Source organism: Monodelphis domestica, chromosome X (assembly GCF_027887165.1).
Source record: "Monodelphis domestica isolate mMonDom1 chromosome X, mMonDom1.pri, whole genome shotgun sequence".
Classification (NCBI taxonomy): Eukaryota; Metazoa; Chordata; class Mammalia; order Didelphimorphia; family Didelphidae; genus Monodelphis; species Monodelphis domestica.
In genome coordinates this window covers 62,773,335-62,789,885 of record NC_077235.1, presented here as the reverse complement: position 1 = coordinate 62,789,885, position 16,551 = coordinate 62,773,335, and the positions used below count along the sequence as shown (strand labels likewise).

The 16,551-nt window shown below is 43.0% G+C and overlaps 1 protein-coding gene across 3 annotated transcripts in view; it reads right to left on the bottom strand.

The window, feature by feature from the left end:
• Positions 1-8,279, bottom strand: part of FAM199X (family with sequence similarity 199, X-linked) — a 49,815-nt gene extending 41,536 nt beyond the window's left edge. Inside the window, exon 1 of one of the 3 annotated variants that reach the window (XM_056809269.1) lies at positions 7,713-8,279. In XM_056809269.1, the coding sequence (XP_056665247.1) occupies positions 7,713-7,912 (200 nt within the window). In that variant the 5' untranslated portion in view covers positions 7,913-8,279. The remainder of the gene's footprint in view (positions 1-7,712) is intronic. The other 2 variants (XM_001371759.3, XM_056809270.1) reach the window with 2 other exon arrangements.
• Between the last annotated feature and the right edge of the window lie 8,272 nt (positions 8,280-16,551).

Genomic DNA, 16,551 nt, shown 5'->3' with positions numbered 1-16,551 from the left:
CCTGACTTGATTCCTTTACTGTAGAACCAGAATGTGTAAAGTTTTACGCTGTGGCCAAGTAATACCATCACTAATCTAGAGTTTCAGAACTCTTAAGTTACAGAAAGGAGGCAGAGTGGAAGAGTCAAAAAAAAATTAGTCAAAAAACTTGAATTCAAATCCTGATATGTGACTGGGCAGTCACTTCACCCCTGAGCCTCAATTTCCTCTCCTGGAATATGTAAAAATGGAGATTTGAACCCTGGACTTCAATCCCCAGAAGTCCTTGCTCTAGTTCCCGAGATGCCCTCTAATCTCACTGAGATTTCCACCTGGGTGAGATCAAAATTTCTATTTAACTGGCTGTAAAAGCCTACTGAGCTCTCTTCCTACTTCCACTTCCAAGCAGACACATCTCTCATGATGTAAGTAAAATTGAATGGGCCATTCGGCCCTCCTAGGCACGTGCTTTCTTACTTGTAGTTTCTTAAATAAACCTCTAAAAATATAATACTTCTAGCAGAGAAACTAATTTTTACTGCTACAAATAACAATTCTCTACTACCTATAACACAAGATTGTTGTTTTGTTTTGTTTTGGAAGATTAACTAATACTGCTCTGACCAAGAGTACCAGCCTTAGCTGTAGTTCTGATGTGCCACCAAGGTGTAAGGTGTGCACAAGGTATAGTCCTCCTATACAGTTTTCACAATCTTTTCATGTCAATGGATTTATAAACATGTGATGGGTAAAGAGAGTATGACTTTACGGGTGACATACTTTTATATCAGAAAATCTATCCTGGAAAATAAAATGTATATAGTGCATTTGAGCACCTGAAAAAATACCCTCATGTTTTCTGGAGAGCTAAAATGCTATTTATCCTTTTCCAAAAGCCCCCCTCAGAGAGATAAACCCAGCTCAGTCATCAAATCTAAACAAAAAGAGAATATTCTTTAAAGTGTTCCCTCACAATCCTAGTGGACTGCCAATATGATCCTTTTTTGACAATGATGAGACAGACCAGAAAGCCTCATAAGGGAACAAGGAGCTTGTCCCATGAAGATCTCCAAGCCCTCAAAATTCTGTATAAGTTGATTTTACAGGATGCTAGACTCTACAGGACACACATTAGGCAAGCCAGGGCTGACTGACAGGGGTCACCTCAGTGAGAAGGTATTTGATGTTGGATAATTACAAGCCATTCTCTTTTCTCTTAGTTTTATGACACTACAATCTCCTAGTTCTCCTCCTACTCACTTGACTGTGCTCCTTCTCTGTCTCCTTGGCCAGCTCCACAGCCAAGTCATGCCAAATAACTACTGCCTTTAACTATCCCTAAGCACCTTTCCTGGGCCCCCTTCTCTTCTCTCTAAAGGAATTCTCTTGATAATCTCATCAACTTCATGTTGTTCAGTCATTTAAGCCGCACCTGACTTTGTGACCCCATTTGGGATCTTCTTGGCAAAGATACTGGAGTAGTTTGCCATCTCCTTTTTTTGCTCATTTTACAGATGAGGAAACTGAGACAAACAGTGGAAATGACTTGCCCAGGGTCACAGATAGGAAGTATCTGAGGCTGGGTTTGAACTCAGAAAGAGGGGTCTTCTTGACTTCACACCTTCCTAACCCTAACCCACTGTACCATCTAGCTGCCCATCAACTCACGTGGACTCAATTATCATGGCTAAGCAGATATATTCAGTCTTAACCTCTTTCTAGGCTTGCATCTCCAAATGCCCAGTGGATATTTCAAACTGGATGTCCTAGATAGATATTATCAAACTCAACATTTCCAAAAGGGAATTGTCTTTCTCCACAAAATCTCCCTTCTTCCTAATTTGTTTATTCCTGTTGAGTGTTCCACCACCAAGCTCCTCATCTTCTCTCTTACTTTCACCCCACTCCCCATCAATGTCCAATTAGTTGTCAAGTCCTGTCATTTTTATCTTCCTAATTTCTCTCCTCTGACACTGCCACTGCCTAGTGCATGGTCATCTCCTCTGGCAGCTGTCAGTCAGTTGGTCTCTTTGTCACAAGTCTCTCCCCACTCTATTGGCTGTCAAATTGATCTTCCTTAAGTGCAGGTCTGAACGTGTCTCAGGTGCACGTGTGTGCATTCATGCATGCACAGGAACACACATCACACTCCAATTCGATTAACTCCAGGCACTTCCTCTGGCCCTCAGGATCAAAGAGGAACTCTTTTCTCTGGTTTTCCAGAAGCTGAGCCCTTCCTACCTTTCTAGGCTTCTTACAACCCCTCATGCTCTGAGAGCCAGTGATCCTAGCCTCCTTGCTATTACTGCCAGAACATTCTATCCCTCGACTCCAGGTATTTTCACTGACCAGCCTCCATTACTGGAAGTTCCCAACATCAGGCTCGGGAAGTCTCTGATTTCCCTTGTATCACCTACGTCAGTGATGGGCAACCTTTTGAGCTTGGTATGTCAAAATTCGCCAAAAAACCGAGCATAACTTGGGTAGTGTGTCACTTCGAGAAAAAAAACAACCTTCTTAGTATAGGACCCCATACTTCTCTATATGTGGCCACATGTCATTAAAAATGGCTACACATGTCAGTACTGACACTCATGTCAGAGGTTCGCCATCATGGACCTAGTGAAGATTGGAGCTAGGATTCAACACCCGAAACCTGTAACTTTCCAAACCATTGCCCTTTTCCCTGAGTCATGTGGCCTTCCCAAGTCTCAGGTGTGCTAAAGGTCCTTGCTTCTCCCAGTTTCAATCAGTCATCAAACATTTATTAAGCACCTACTATGGGTCAGGCACTGTGCTAAGGATCCGGATTTCAAGCAAAGTCAAATTAAAGAGAGTGTCTGCTCTCAAGCTCACATTTGAAAAACTATGTGCAAACAAGACATATACTAGATCGACTAGAGATAAAAACAGATAGCTGGCACCAGCAGAGGTCATACATTTCTAAAGTGTCTGAGGCTAGATTTGAACTTAAGTCTACAGGACTCCACTAAGCTACCCGGCTGCCCCAAAATCTAGTTGTCTTCACAATGAAGATGATCAAGCATTGATTATGCCTGTGTCTCAGGGCTGTTGTGACATAAACACAAAGTGATGGATGTAAAACATTTTGAAAATCCCCAAGAACAAAGTCAGTTCCTGCAGAGTTGGGTCTACTTGTCACTTCCCTTTATATTTTGTCTTTTTGGTTATATAAAATCTCTAAATGTGAGCTAGCTAGCATTAGGCTTGCTTAACTCAACATCATTTGTGCCTTGTTCCCCAAACTAGAATGTCAGTCCCTGGGGAACAGCTCCTATTTTGCATGTTCCCCAGAGAAGCCAGGACAGGAGTTAAGGACATAAGAGGCTCCCAGACATGTGCTGATCCAATTGGGGGTAAGTGGTGAACTGTTTCATTCACCTGTGGTCACATGAGGAGCTACTGATTGCACCAAAAATCAAAATTCATAACTTTGTAATTTTCTTAGTCTTTGGCATCCCAATCACCAATGTACTGAAGAACAAATCTTTACAACTGATACTATCTTTGTCCCCCTTCCCCTGGTATGCTACTATAAGGAGAACTTGTAGAAGGAGGAACAGATAGCTCAGGCATCTAGAAGGACCCACTATACCTGATAGAAAAGATATGGTTGACAAAAAGACTGAGAGGCTTTATTCTGTAAATCTTTAGCAGAAGAGAGAGGTCCTAAACCGTGTCAAGGTGAGAGAAGACTCCCTGCCAATGGCACAGTCCAGGCAGAGCTATGATGTCAATGGTTTGAGATTTAACACTGTGTTTGCCAGACATTCAATCATGAAAGATTGCTATCTGCTATCTGAAGATGCCATGAAGGGGCAGCTGGGTAGCTCAGTGGATTGAGAGCCAGGAGGTCCTAGGTTCAAATCTGGCCTCAGACACTTCCAAGCTGTGTGACCCTGGGCAAGTCACTTGACTCCCCATTGCCTAGCCCTTACCGCTCTTCTGCCTTGGAGCCAATACACAGTATTGACTCCAAGACAAAAGGTAAGGGTTAAATTTTTTAAAAAATTAAAAAAGTAAAAAAAAGAAGATGCCAAGGGTTGGTGAACTCCAGCATTAGGAACTCTGGAGCCCAGAGGCCACTAAGGGCTAATATTTGTAACATTGCCTTGATGAGCCAAGTGCCCAAAGAAAAGCCCATTGCTGACACCTGGACAGCACTCTTGTCCCAGGTCCATTTTTCCTCCTTTGAGGTTCTCCTTGCCCTGGGACTTACTGCTATTTGTTAAGGAGTCTCTGTTCTGCCCTGGGCTGCCAACAGTGGCATAGTCCTTTATTATTACTATTGAAGGTCCAGGGACTGATCTGAAGATCCCTTCTCCCTGGAACCTATTGCCACACGTGTAGACACTGTCAACTTCATCTTGGTACATACAACTAGGATAAGCAACAACACCTTAGTGCTCTGTGTGGCAGCCACATGCAGGGAATCCTCTGAGGGTACACCATCCTTTAACACACTGGGATGAGGCAAAGGAACTGGCACCATTCTAGCCAGACCTTTTGGGAGTGGATCACCAGCTATTTACCAGACCAAATCCACCCAACCTACTATCCTTGCTGGTTCAAACCATTCTTCTCTGGCATTTGAGAGAATACAGCCTGATTCCACACTCCACCCTCATAGGACCTCAGTTTCCCACCTCTTCTGGCTACGTCCTAGTGTCTGATTCTGAGATGCCAACTATCAAGGGGAAAATACCCCTTCTTTAACTCCCCCGAAGCACACTCTCTTCCCTGATCCCCACCAGTCCTGCCTTTCTTCTAACCTCTTCTTCGATCGTGCCCTCTTTCCTGACTCACAAAAATCTGGCTTTCTCAGGAAAATACTACATCCTTGGCCACCCTCTCCCATACTCTCATGCCCCCAAAACACTAAACCAAGATGAAGAAAAGACATATTCCTTGCTCCTCACTGCCACTTCCAGACTGTCTCTTTGCCACCACTCTCAGTGACCTCCTCTGAGGTATACTCGTCTTTATCACATGGTTCTAACCCAAAATATTATATATTCTGGCTTTGGATCCCATCTCTTTAGCAATGGAAAAAGGCAAAGCTGTCTACTCTAAGCAGTACCTAAAAAATGATCCCTTCTACAACATACATTACATCATTCCTCTTCAGGTACTCTACATTCCGGCCAAACTGGCTAGGCTCCCATTCACGCTCTTAATAACATCCCTCTCTACCTCCACAGAGTGTGACCACTCCCATCATTTACTACTCTCCTCTTCATCCTCTATCTCCTGGCTCCTCTCCTACCATCTGCAAACACGCCCAGGTCTCTCCCTTCCTTAAAAATCCTTCACTCAATCTGGCCATCTCCTCTAGTTATTATATTCTTGTACCTCGTCTTTCTCTCTTTTGCAGTCAAATGACTATGATCTTCTAGTCTGGTCTCCCTATTTCTTCTGAGGATTCCTCCATCATTCTAGTCCCACAAATACGGAACCTCAGAGTCACTTGAAACTCTTTCTTATCACCAGATCCTTCTTTCTCTATCTCCACATTTTGGAACCAGTCTCCTCTCCACTCACAAGGCTACCATTACAGGCCAGGCCCTCATCACCCCATGCCAAGATCTTTATAATTAGCCTCCCAAGAGGTCTATTCCTAGTCCTTCCCTTCTCAAAACTCAAGAGTCTTTAATTTGGCTCTTAAAATGGCCCCCTTGAAACAAATGTACACCAGGCAGCATTTCGTAATATATAAAAGGTAGAGTCAAGAAGGCCTTTGTTCAAGTTTGGTCTGATGTATCCCCTGGTTACGTGACCTTGGGTAAGTCATTTAAATTCTCAGCACCTCAGTCAACTGAAATTATAAATTGTAGAACAGTTGTTAATCTGTAGTGGTAGAAAGTGTTTCCTATGTCAAATTACAGGTTTAAAAAAATTAAAAACAAATGTATATTTGGGAATGATGCTTCCTTTTCAAGGGATAAAATCTGAACTGAAATTTCATGCCTGGCTCAAAGAACTCATAACTACTTAAAATCAATGCTCTTGGCAATTCAGGAGAGGATATTTTCTCCAGGTGCAATCAAGAGAAATGGTTGCTTAATAAATGTCTGTTGAATTTTACTGAAGATGAAGATTAGGCCTGAGGCATAAGATAAACTCAGAAGGGCAACCTTTCCAAGTTAGAGATTTTTACAACATAAACAAGGATTTATGCTAAGCCCTTAGTTGTTCAGTTAAAAGCATTTTAGAATGACGAGCCCTGGAGTTACAAATATAGATATACCTTTCCATTTTACCTTACCAATCTTAGGAAAGCTATCTTCAAATATTTATAAGAGGCTGTCAGGTTGAAGAAATATTAGACTTGTGTAGCTTCTGAAAAGAGAACTAAAATAAATGGGGAGAAGTTAAATCAATATAAGGAAAAACTTTCTAACAATTAGAGCTATCCAACCATAGCTTTCTAGGCAGTAAATTTGCCACCATTCACTGAAGATACTCAAAGCACAAAGAGATTATCTCCATGGAGAGGGAAGTTGGATCCAAAAGTTCTGAGATTTTATCTACTGGACTTAAAAGAAAGGGTCTTGTTCAAATTTAGCACTGGCATTGGTAGAGAAAAGATTTTAAATATAACCACTGCCTAGTAAAAATTAGGGAAACTGAGGTGTCCTTAAAATAGGGACTGGGAAGGCAAAGAAGAAAATAGGGATAAAAGATGCTGGGGGAGGAGGGGTGGTAACAATGGAACTGGGCAGATCTGGGACATGGACAAGAGCCTAGGAGGGAATGATGGCCAATGACAAAACTTTGTATGGAGAATGGCAGCCTGGTGCTGGGGGAAATGTTGCATTTGGAGTCAGAAAAGTTGGGCTGGAACCCAGGCTCCAATGGACACTTATTCATTGAAGTGTTGCCTTTGGGCTTCATTTGTAAAGAGGGATATGGGAGTGAATGATTCCAAGACCCCTTTTCAGCTCTAAATCTTTGAATCTAAGCCTGTAACATGGGCAAGATTCAGGGAGGTAGGCTAACAACCAGGCAATGCAGAGCAGTGAATGGAAAATGAGGGGGTTGGACTACATTGCCCCTGAAGCTCCTTCCAGCTCCAGATTGAAAATCCTATGGGTGACCTTGGATAAATCACTTCCCCTCTCTGAGCCTCAGTTTCCTCCCCTGTAAAATGAGGGGGTCGAACTAGGAACTCTGGGGTCGCTTCCGGGCCTCCATGTATGATCCTGGGTGTGATCTGAAACAAAGGTGGGTTAACTTCACCTGCCAGACCCTGGGTTTCCTCATGCCTCCTCTGGTCAATGTCCTAACTGTGGCCACAAATACTCCCTGGCCTCCACCCTGGTGCCTTCCCCAGTCGAGATCTCTGATCCCTCCTAAGTCTACATCTATAGTGCAAAGAAGCATATGGAGGATGAGGGTCGAGGACAGAGACCGCGCCAGGGCCCTGGTGAAAAAGCAGTTGGGTTGCTAGGAGCAGAGAATGGCGAGGGGCCCACTCTGGGGAGAAGGAACCAAAGGAAAAGGGGGCCGAAGAGAGACAAAGTGGGGGGAGGGGAGGAGCCAAGATCTCGAGCGGCAGAGTGGAGGCGGGGTAGGGCAGTCCCCCCCCCCCCAATGTGGATACAAGGGAGATTAGGGAGTGGGGGAATGAGGAGTCGGTGCCGGGGGCCCAGGGAAGGGGGCGAGGAGCAGGTGGCGGGGGGGGGGGGGGGGGGGGTCGGGGGGCGCCATACCTGTTGGTGTGGAAACGGTGCAGGGGATCTGTGCGATGGCAGGAGGAGAGCTGGCAGCCAAAGTCGCTAACGTCCAGGCAGCCCGACTCCTCGCTGAGGCAGGTGCCCGGGCCTCGCGGGGGGCCCAGCAGAGGGAAGGGCTCCTCAGGCGCCAGGAACTTCTCCGCCAAAGCCGCGGCTGCGGCCCCATCATCCGCCATGCTACCGCTAACAACGCCGCCGCCGCCGCCGCCGCCTCAGTGGACGACGCTGTGGCTGCTGCTCCCGGGCTGGGCGGGCGTGCACCGCCGCAGCAGCTCATAGGCCACCCACGGGCATGGGGGAGGGGGCCCAGAGAGGCCCGGGACGCCAGGAGACCGCGACCGCCGCCGCCCTGAGAGCCCAAGCCGCAGCTCCGTCTTTTTCCTCCTCCTCCTCCTCTTCCTCCTATTTCTCCTTCGCCTCGCCCGACGACGCCGAGGACGCCGCCGCCGCCGCCGCCACGCCCGCCACGGGCGCTGCTAACTCTACCGCGGGCGGCTGCGTACGCCCGGAGGGGACATCGCGTGCGCATGCGCAAAGCCCTGCCACCTGCCGGCGCAGAGAAGGAACTGAGCCCTGCGGCAGCTGAGCGGGCGTGGGAGGTGGCTCAAGGCCAAGGGCAGGTAACTCTAACCCAGAAGGAACCGGAAAAGGAGATGCTCTTTGACCTCTGGTACTCCGACACGCACAAAGCTGCCAGAAAACACACCACCCTAGCTCAGCAGGCTTCTGCAGGACCAAGGAGAGAGGGCTTGGGGAGCCGACGGAAACTTGAACTCCACCTCGAACTTGGAGAACTGAGGGAGGCTGTGCCCAGGCAAGAGAATTAACGCCGAGCAATTAGAAAGCAGAGGAGAAAAAGAGGAGAGAATATGGAAGATCCTTGAGGGCAGAGACTGAGTACTTTGGTTTGGGGTTTTGTTTGTCACATAGTAGGGACTTAAACGCTTGTCAACTGGTTGGCCAACAAAGTGCCCAATGAATGAGCAAGTGCCCACTCTCATCCTTCTACTAGGAAATGGCTCCCCTGGCCAGGATGCTGCACCCTCTGCTTCTTTCTAGAAATCCTTCAAGGCCCACTTTCCTGAAAGCGCTCCAGTACACACCGATTCTTCATTTCTCAAGCAGTGATCATGGAGCTAGAAATGACTTACTCTTTGAAGTAACCAAACCTACTGCCTCACATTCACAGACATAGAGAGCCTAGCAAGGCTGGTTAGTCTGGCATGACCTGTTCTTAATGAAACTAGCCCGACTCTTTCTAATCCCCACTTCCTTTCCTAAATCATCTAGAGCTGGAGGAAACTTCAGAGGTTATCCTAGGCCCACTCTCTCATTCTGTAGAGGAGGAAACTGAAGCCAGGGAGGGGAAACAATTTCTCCAAGGTAGTATCAGAGGCAAAATCTAAACCCAGGTTCTCTGACTCCAGGCCACTGTTCTTTCCACAATATCATACTTCCTTAGAGGTTACTCTCATTTTACAAATGAAGAAATTGAAGCCCAGGGAAGTGAGGTGACAAAGACAGCATTTGAATTCAGGTAACCTGTCAAGAGACAAATAATGTTTCAGTGGCTAGATCACCTTGCCTGGAGTCAGGAACACCTGATTTCAAATCCAGCCTCAGAAACTTCCTAACTGTGTGACTCTGGGCAAGTCACTTAACCTCTGACTGTCTGACAAAAGGATCCACTGGAGAAGAAAATGGCAAACCACTGCAGTATTCATCTTTGTCAAGAAAGCCTCATGGATAGCTGTGGTCCATGGAGTCACAATGAATGGGATACAACTGAACAACAACCACAGATCTCTGAGTCCAAAGTCATTCTTTCTACCATGAAGAATTGAGCACTTAAATATAGGATGTCTGTATATCTTGTCACTCTATTAGATCAGAAATGTCTGGAATTCAATTCAATAAACATTTATTGAACACCTAACTGTGTAGAATGCAGAGGATACAAAGACAAACCTTACCTTCAGGAATTTATGTACTACTGTATCTAGGAAAGTAAATCTCAAATATTCACAAAGTTATAAAAGTAATGTCAAAAGATAAAGAATACTAACACTAAAACAACTGGATGTGGGATGTGGGAGCAGGAGGGACCCCAAATAGAAGATAGTATCTGAGTGGGACTTTGAGGACAAAGAGGGGCTTTAAGAGACATGGGGAAGGTGGGGGAACATTCCAGACATCAGGGATCATCTCTACTAGCTAAAGGCTGGGAGGTGGGAAATGGAACATGTCCTATGACAGTGATGGTGAACCTTTCAGAGATGGAGTACCAGGCCCCAGCCCCAACCCCACCCCAAGACTCAGTGTTGTGCCTGAATCCGCCCCCCCAGAGACTGCATGCCATGCCCCTCCTCCCCACCAGTGCTGGGCTCACCTTGCCCTTCCCTTACTCCAAATGAGGGAGAAAGCACTCCCACTGGGCTACTGGAAAGAGGGGTGGGTGGTATGAAAAAAATGTCATCAGGCACGATGAAGAAAGGAGGGGAGCAGCTCAGAGTAACAAACTTTGGGGATGAAAGGCAACCATGTGCCCACAGAGAGCACTATGTGTGCCATCTTTGGCACCCATGCCATAGGTTTGCTATCACTGGCCTATGAGAAGAGTAAATGAGCCAGTTTGGATATAAATCAACTGAGAAATCAATCAATCAGTAAGTACTTATTAAAATTTCTACTATGTTCTAGGCACTAGAGAAACAAGTATAGGCAAACCTTGGAAATATTGTAGATTTTGTTCCAGACCACAGAAATATCACAATAAAACAAGTCACACAAATGTTTTGGTTTCCCAGTGCACATAACACTGATATTTCCACTGTACTGTAGTCTATTAAGTGTGAGATAGTATTGTGTTTAACAAAAGATTTCTTCCTGAATTAAAAAGTATTTTATTGCTGAAAATGCTAACCATCATTGGAGCCTTTGGGGAGTCCTAATCTTTATGCGGTGGAGGGTCTCACATTCATGTTGATGGCTACCAACAGATCAGGCTGGTGGTTGCCAAAGGCTGGAGTGGCTACAGCGATTTCTGAAAATAATACAACAATGAAGTTTGCTACATAGATTGACTCTTCCTTTCACTTGAACACTTATAGGCTATGGAGGGGTTAGTGACTGGCCTGATTGCTATGTCTTGGGGTATATGGAGGTCTGCAGAGAGGGAGAGAGATGGGGGCACAACACACACACACACACACACACACACACAGAGATTTAGAGAAATCAAGGTTGCCCTCTTCTCTAGGTATGGTTTGTGAGGACCCAAAACAATTACAAGAGTGACATCCAAGATCATTAATCACAGATCACTGGAACAGATATAATCATAATGAAAAAGGTGGAAATATTGCAAGAATTACCAAAATGTGACCCAGAGATCTGACATGAGCATGTGCGGAAAAATGGCACTGAGAGACTTGCTTGGCCAAGGGTCACCACTAACAATAAAATGAGGAATGTCCATGCAATGAATCAAAGTCCCTACTCACAAAGGGCTCCCATTCTAAAGGGGGAGTCAAGTATGTATAAAGTATATTTACACAATGACAAAAGTTTAATAAATGGTAGTGTAAACCTTAACATTTCTTAGACTTATAAATGTTGGAAATTTCACCATTGGGAAATTTCATACTTGAAAAATTTCCTACTGATAGTCTATTGGAATGTGAACCCCCCTTGGCATGGGAGGGTCTTTCTCCTCCCTACTTAAGATTACTTTAGGACAGAAACTTTTTGCACACTAGCAGTTGGGGGGATCTGGAAAGGCTTCTTGTAGAAAAGTGCCTGAGCTGTATCTTAAAGAAAAAGAGGGGCTCTTTAAGGCAGAGGTAAGAAGGGAGTGCATTCCAGGCATGGGAGACAGCCAGTACAAAAGTACTAAGGTGGGAAACAGAATCTTGTACTTGAGGAATGGAGAGAAGGCCAGTTTGGCTGGATTAGGATTGTAGAATTGGGGAGGGGTAATGATGGCAAATGAGGCTGGAAAGGGAGGTGTCTAGAATTTTAAAAAACTAAACGAGGAGTTTATCTTTGATCCTAGAGGCAATAGGAAGCCAGTGGGGGCTCATGTAGTAGAGGAGTCCCATGGTCATATCTGTCCTTAAGGAAAATTGTTTTGGCAGTAGTATGTGAACATGGACTGAGGTGGGGAGAGTCCAGAAGGTGGGAGACCAATTAGAAGGTCATTGGAATCATCTAGAATAGAAGTAGTGAAGGCCTAAAACTGGGAGAAATTTTTGCTATTAAGTGTCTCTGACAAGGATAGTATTTCTCAAATATATAGAGAACTGAGATTCAGAAGTTTTATAAACATATGTTTATAAACTTTATATGGTCATAAATGTATAAGATAAAATATTCCCTAATTGATTATTTGGTCAAAGGATATCAGCAGGCGATTCTCAGATGAAGAAATGAAAGCTATCTTTAGTCATATGGAAAAATGCTCCAAATCACTATTAATTAAAGAAATGCTAATTAAAATAACTCTGAGATACTGCCTCACACCTATCAGACTGGCTAATAGGACAGAAAAGGAAAATGATAAAGGATGGAGGGGATATGGTAAAACTGGGACACTCATACACTGTTGGTAGAGCTGTCAATGATCCAATCATTCTGGAGAGCAATTTGGAACCATGTCCAAAGGGCTATAAAACTGTTCCTATCCTTTGACCCAACACTACCACTACTAGGTCTGCATCCAAAAGAGATCAAAGAGAAAAGGATCATTTATCTTGTACCAAAAATGCTAGCTATAGCAATAAGAGAAGAAAAAAAGAAATAGAAGGAATTAAAGAAGGCAATGAGGAAACTAAACTATCACTCTTTGCAGGTAATATGATGCTATACTTAGAGAATCCTGGAGAATCAACCAAAAAGGTGGTTGAAATAGTAACTAGCAGTTGTAAGATGCAAAATAAGCCTATATAAATCATCAGCATTTCTATATATTACCAACAAAATCTTACAGCAAGAGGTGGAAGGAGAAATCCCATTTAAAATAACTTTTCTGGCAGCTAGGTGGCTTAGTAGATAGAGAACCAGGCCTAGAGATGGGAAATCCTGGGTTCAAATATGGCCTCAGACACTTCCTAGCTCTGTAGTATGATAAATAGTATGATAAAGAATCATATTCTTTCCCTCCCCCCCCCCTCATCCTACCCCTTCCCATTGTTGACAGGCAATTCCACTGGGTTTTACATGTGTCCTTCCTTGATCAGAATCTATTTCCATTGATTGTTGTTGTTTGCACTAGGGTGATAGTTTATAGTCTACATCCCCAATCATATCCCCCTCAACCCATATAATCAAGCAGTTGTTTTTTCTTCTGCATTTCTACTCCCATAGTTCTTCATCTGAATGTGGATAGTGTTTTTTCTTGTAAATCCCTCCGGGTTGTTCAGGATCACTGCATTGCCACTAATGGAGAAGTCCATTACGTTCAATTGCACCACAGTGTATCAGTCTCTGTGTATAATGTTTTCCTGGTTCTGCTCCTCTCGCTCTGCATCACTTCCTGGAGGTCGTTCCAGTCCCCATGGAAATCCTCCACTTTATTATTCCTTTTAGCACAATAGTATTCCATCGCCAACATATACCACAATTTGTTCAGCCATTTCCCAATTGAATGGCATCCCCTCATTTTCCAATTTTTCCCGGGCAAGTTTTTTTAAACCCAGTTGCTCAGTCTTTACCAATCTTCCATCTTGGAACCAATACTTAGTATTGATTCTAAGACAGAAGGTAAGGGTTTCATTTTTTACAAATAATTTAATTTAATAACTCTAAACAATATAAAAACACCTGCAAGTCTACTTGCCAAGACAGAGGAATTATATGAACACAATTTCAAAACACTTTTCACAGAAATAAAAGCAGAACTAAACAATTGGGAAAATACTAATTGTTCATGGGCAGGCCAAGTTAATATAATAAAAATGACAATACTACCTAATTAATTTACTTATTCAGTGCCATATCACTCAAACTACCAAAAACATGTTTTATAGAACTAGAAAAATAATAACAAAATTCATCTGGAAGAACAAAAAGTCAAGAATATTAAGGGAATTAATGAAAAAAAAGTGAAGGACAATGGCCTAGCAATACCAGATCTCAAATGACTATAAAATAGTAATCATCAAAATAGTCTGGAACTGGCTAAGAAATAGAATGATGAATCAATGGAATAGATTAGGTACACAGTATACAGTTGTAAATAACCATAGCAATCTAGTGTTTGATAAAGCCACAGATCCCAGCTTTTGTGATAAGAAGTCACCATTTGACAAAAACCAATGGGAAAACTAGAAAAGAGTATGACATAAACTAGGTATAGACCTGTTTTGGCAAACCTATGGCATGCATACTGGGGGTTGCTCCCCTCCTCTTCTCCACACAGATCTGAGGACATTTTTCATATAGCCCACCCTTCTTCCCAGCATCCCAATGGGAGTGTTTCTTCCCTCCCCTGTCTGGAGTAAGGGGGCAGCTCACATGCAGCGAATGGGTTGCAGTTTGGGCACCTGGTCTCTAAAAGGTTCACCATCACTAATATAGACCAATATCTCACACTAAGAAAAGGTAAAAATGGGTATATAATGGATGATACTATAAGCAAATTACAGGAGCATGGAATAGTTCACCTGTCACATCTATGGATAAAGGAAGAATTTATGACAAAATAAGAGGCAGAGAACAAATATAGATAAATGAGGCAAATTTCTAAGAATACAATCCATTCCCCATTAACAAATGGTCAAATGATAAGAACAATTTTCAGATAAAGAAGTCAAAGCTATATAGAGTCATATGGAAAATATTCTATATCATTCTCGATTAGAGAAATATAAATTAAAACAACTCTGGGGTACCACCTCATATGTATTATATTGGCCCATGTGACAGTAAAGGAAAGTCATAAATGTTGGAGGGGATGTGGCAAAATTGGGACACTAATTCATCACTGGTGGAGTTGCTGGAGTTGTAAACTGATCCAACCATTCTGGAAATCAATTTGGAACCATGCCCAAAGGGCTATAAAACTGTGGGTACCCTTTGATCTTGTAATACCATTATTAGGTCTATATCCCAAAGAGATTTTTAAAAAGATGAAACGAACTATTTTTACAAAAATAATTTGTAGCAGCTCTTCTTGTGGGGTCTAAGAATTGGAAATTGAAGGGTTGTCCATCCATTGGGGAATGGCTGAACAAATAGTGGTATATGATTGTGTTGATATACTATTGTGCTATAAGGAATGATAAGCAGAATGATTTCAGAAAAACCTGGAAAGATGTACATAATTGATGAAGAGTGAAATAAGCAAAACCAGTAGAACACTGTATACAGTAACAGCAATATTATATGATAATCAATGTGAAAGACTTCATTATTCTTAGCAATATAGTGATTTAAGATAATCCTTTTTTTTTACTTTAAAACATTATTTTATTTGGTCATTTTCAAACATTATTCATTGGAAACAAAGATCATTTTCTTCCCCCCCCTCCCACCACCCCTCCCATAGCCAACATGTGATTCCATTGGGTATCACATGTGTCCTTGCTCTGAACCCATTTCCACGTTGTTGGTATTTGCATTAGGGTGCTCATTTAGCATCTCTCCTAAATCATATCCCCTCCACCCCTGTAGTCAAGCAGTTGCCTTTCCTTGGTGTTTTTACTCCCACAGTTTGTCTTCTGCTTGAGGAGAGTGTTTTTTCTCCTAGATCCCTGCAGATTGTTCAGGATCACTGCATTGACACTAATGGAAAAGTCCATTACCTTCGATTGTACCACAGTGTATCAGTCTCTGTGTACAATGTTCTCCTGGTTCTGCTCCTCTCACTCTGCATCACTTCCTGGAGGTCGTTCTAGTCTCCATGGAATTCCTCCACTTTATTATTCCTTTGAGCACAATAGTATTCCATCACCAACATATACCACAATTTGCTGAGCCATTCCCCAATTGAAGGGCATCCTCTCATTTTCCAGTTTTTGGCCACCACAAAGAGCGCAGCTATGAATGTTCTTGTACAAGTCTTTTTGTCCATTATCTCTTTGGGGTACAGACCCAGCAGTGCTATGGCTGGGTCAAAGGGCAGACAGTCTTTTATTGCCCTTTGGGCATAGTTCCAAATTGCCCTCCAGAATGGTTGGATCAATTCACAGCTCTACCAGCAATGAATTAATGTCACAGCTTTGCCACATCCCCTCCAGCATTCATTACTTTCCTTTGCTGTTATGTTAGCCAATCTGCTTGGTGTGAGGTGATACCTCAGAGTTGTTTTGATTTGCATTTCTCTGATTATAAAAGATTTAGAGCACTTTCATGTGCTTATTAATAGTTTTGATTTCTTTATCTGAGAACTGCCTATCCATGTCCCTTGCCCATTTTTCAATTGGAGAATGGCTTGATTTTTTGTACAACTGGTTTAGCTCTTTATAAATTTGAGTAATTAGACCTTTGTCAGAGGTTTTTGTTATGAAGATTGTTTCCCAATTTGTTGCTTCCCTTGTAATTTTAGTTATATTGGTTTTGTTTGTACAAAACCTTTTTAATTTGATGTAGTCAAAATGATTTATTTTACATTTTGTGATTCTTTCTAAGTCTTGCTTGGTTTTAAAATCTTTCCCTTCCCAAGGATAATCCTTTTTTTTTAACCTTGCCTTCTTAAGATCAATACTGGGTATTGGATGCAAAGCAAAGGAGTAGTAAGGGCTAGGCAATGGGAGGTTAAGTGAATTGCACAGTATCATATAGCTAGGAAGTGTCTGAATTCAGATTTGAACCCAGG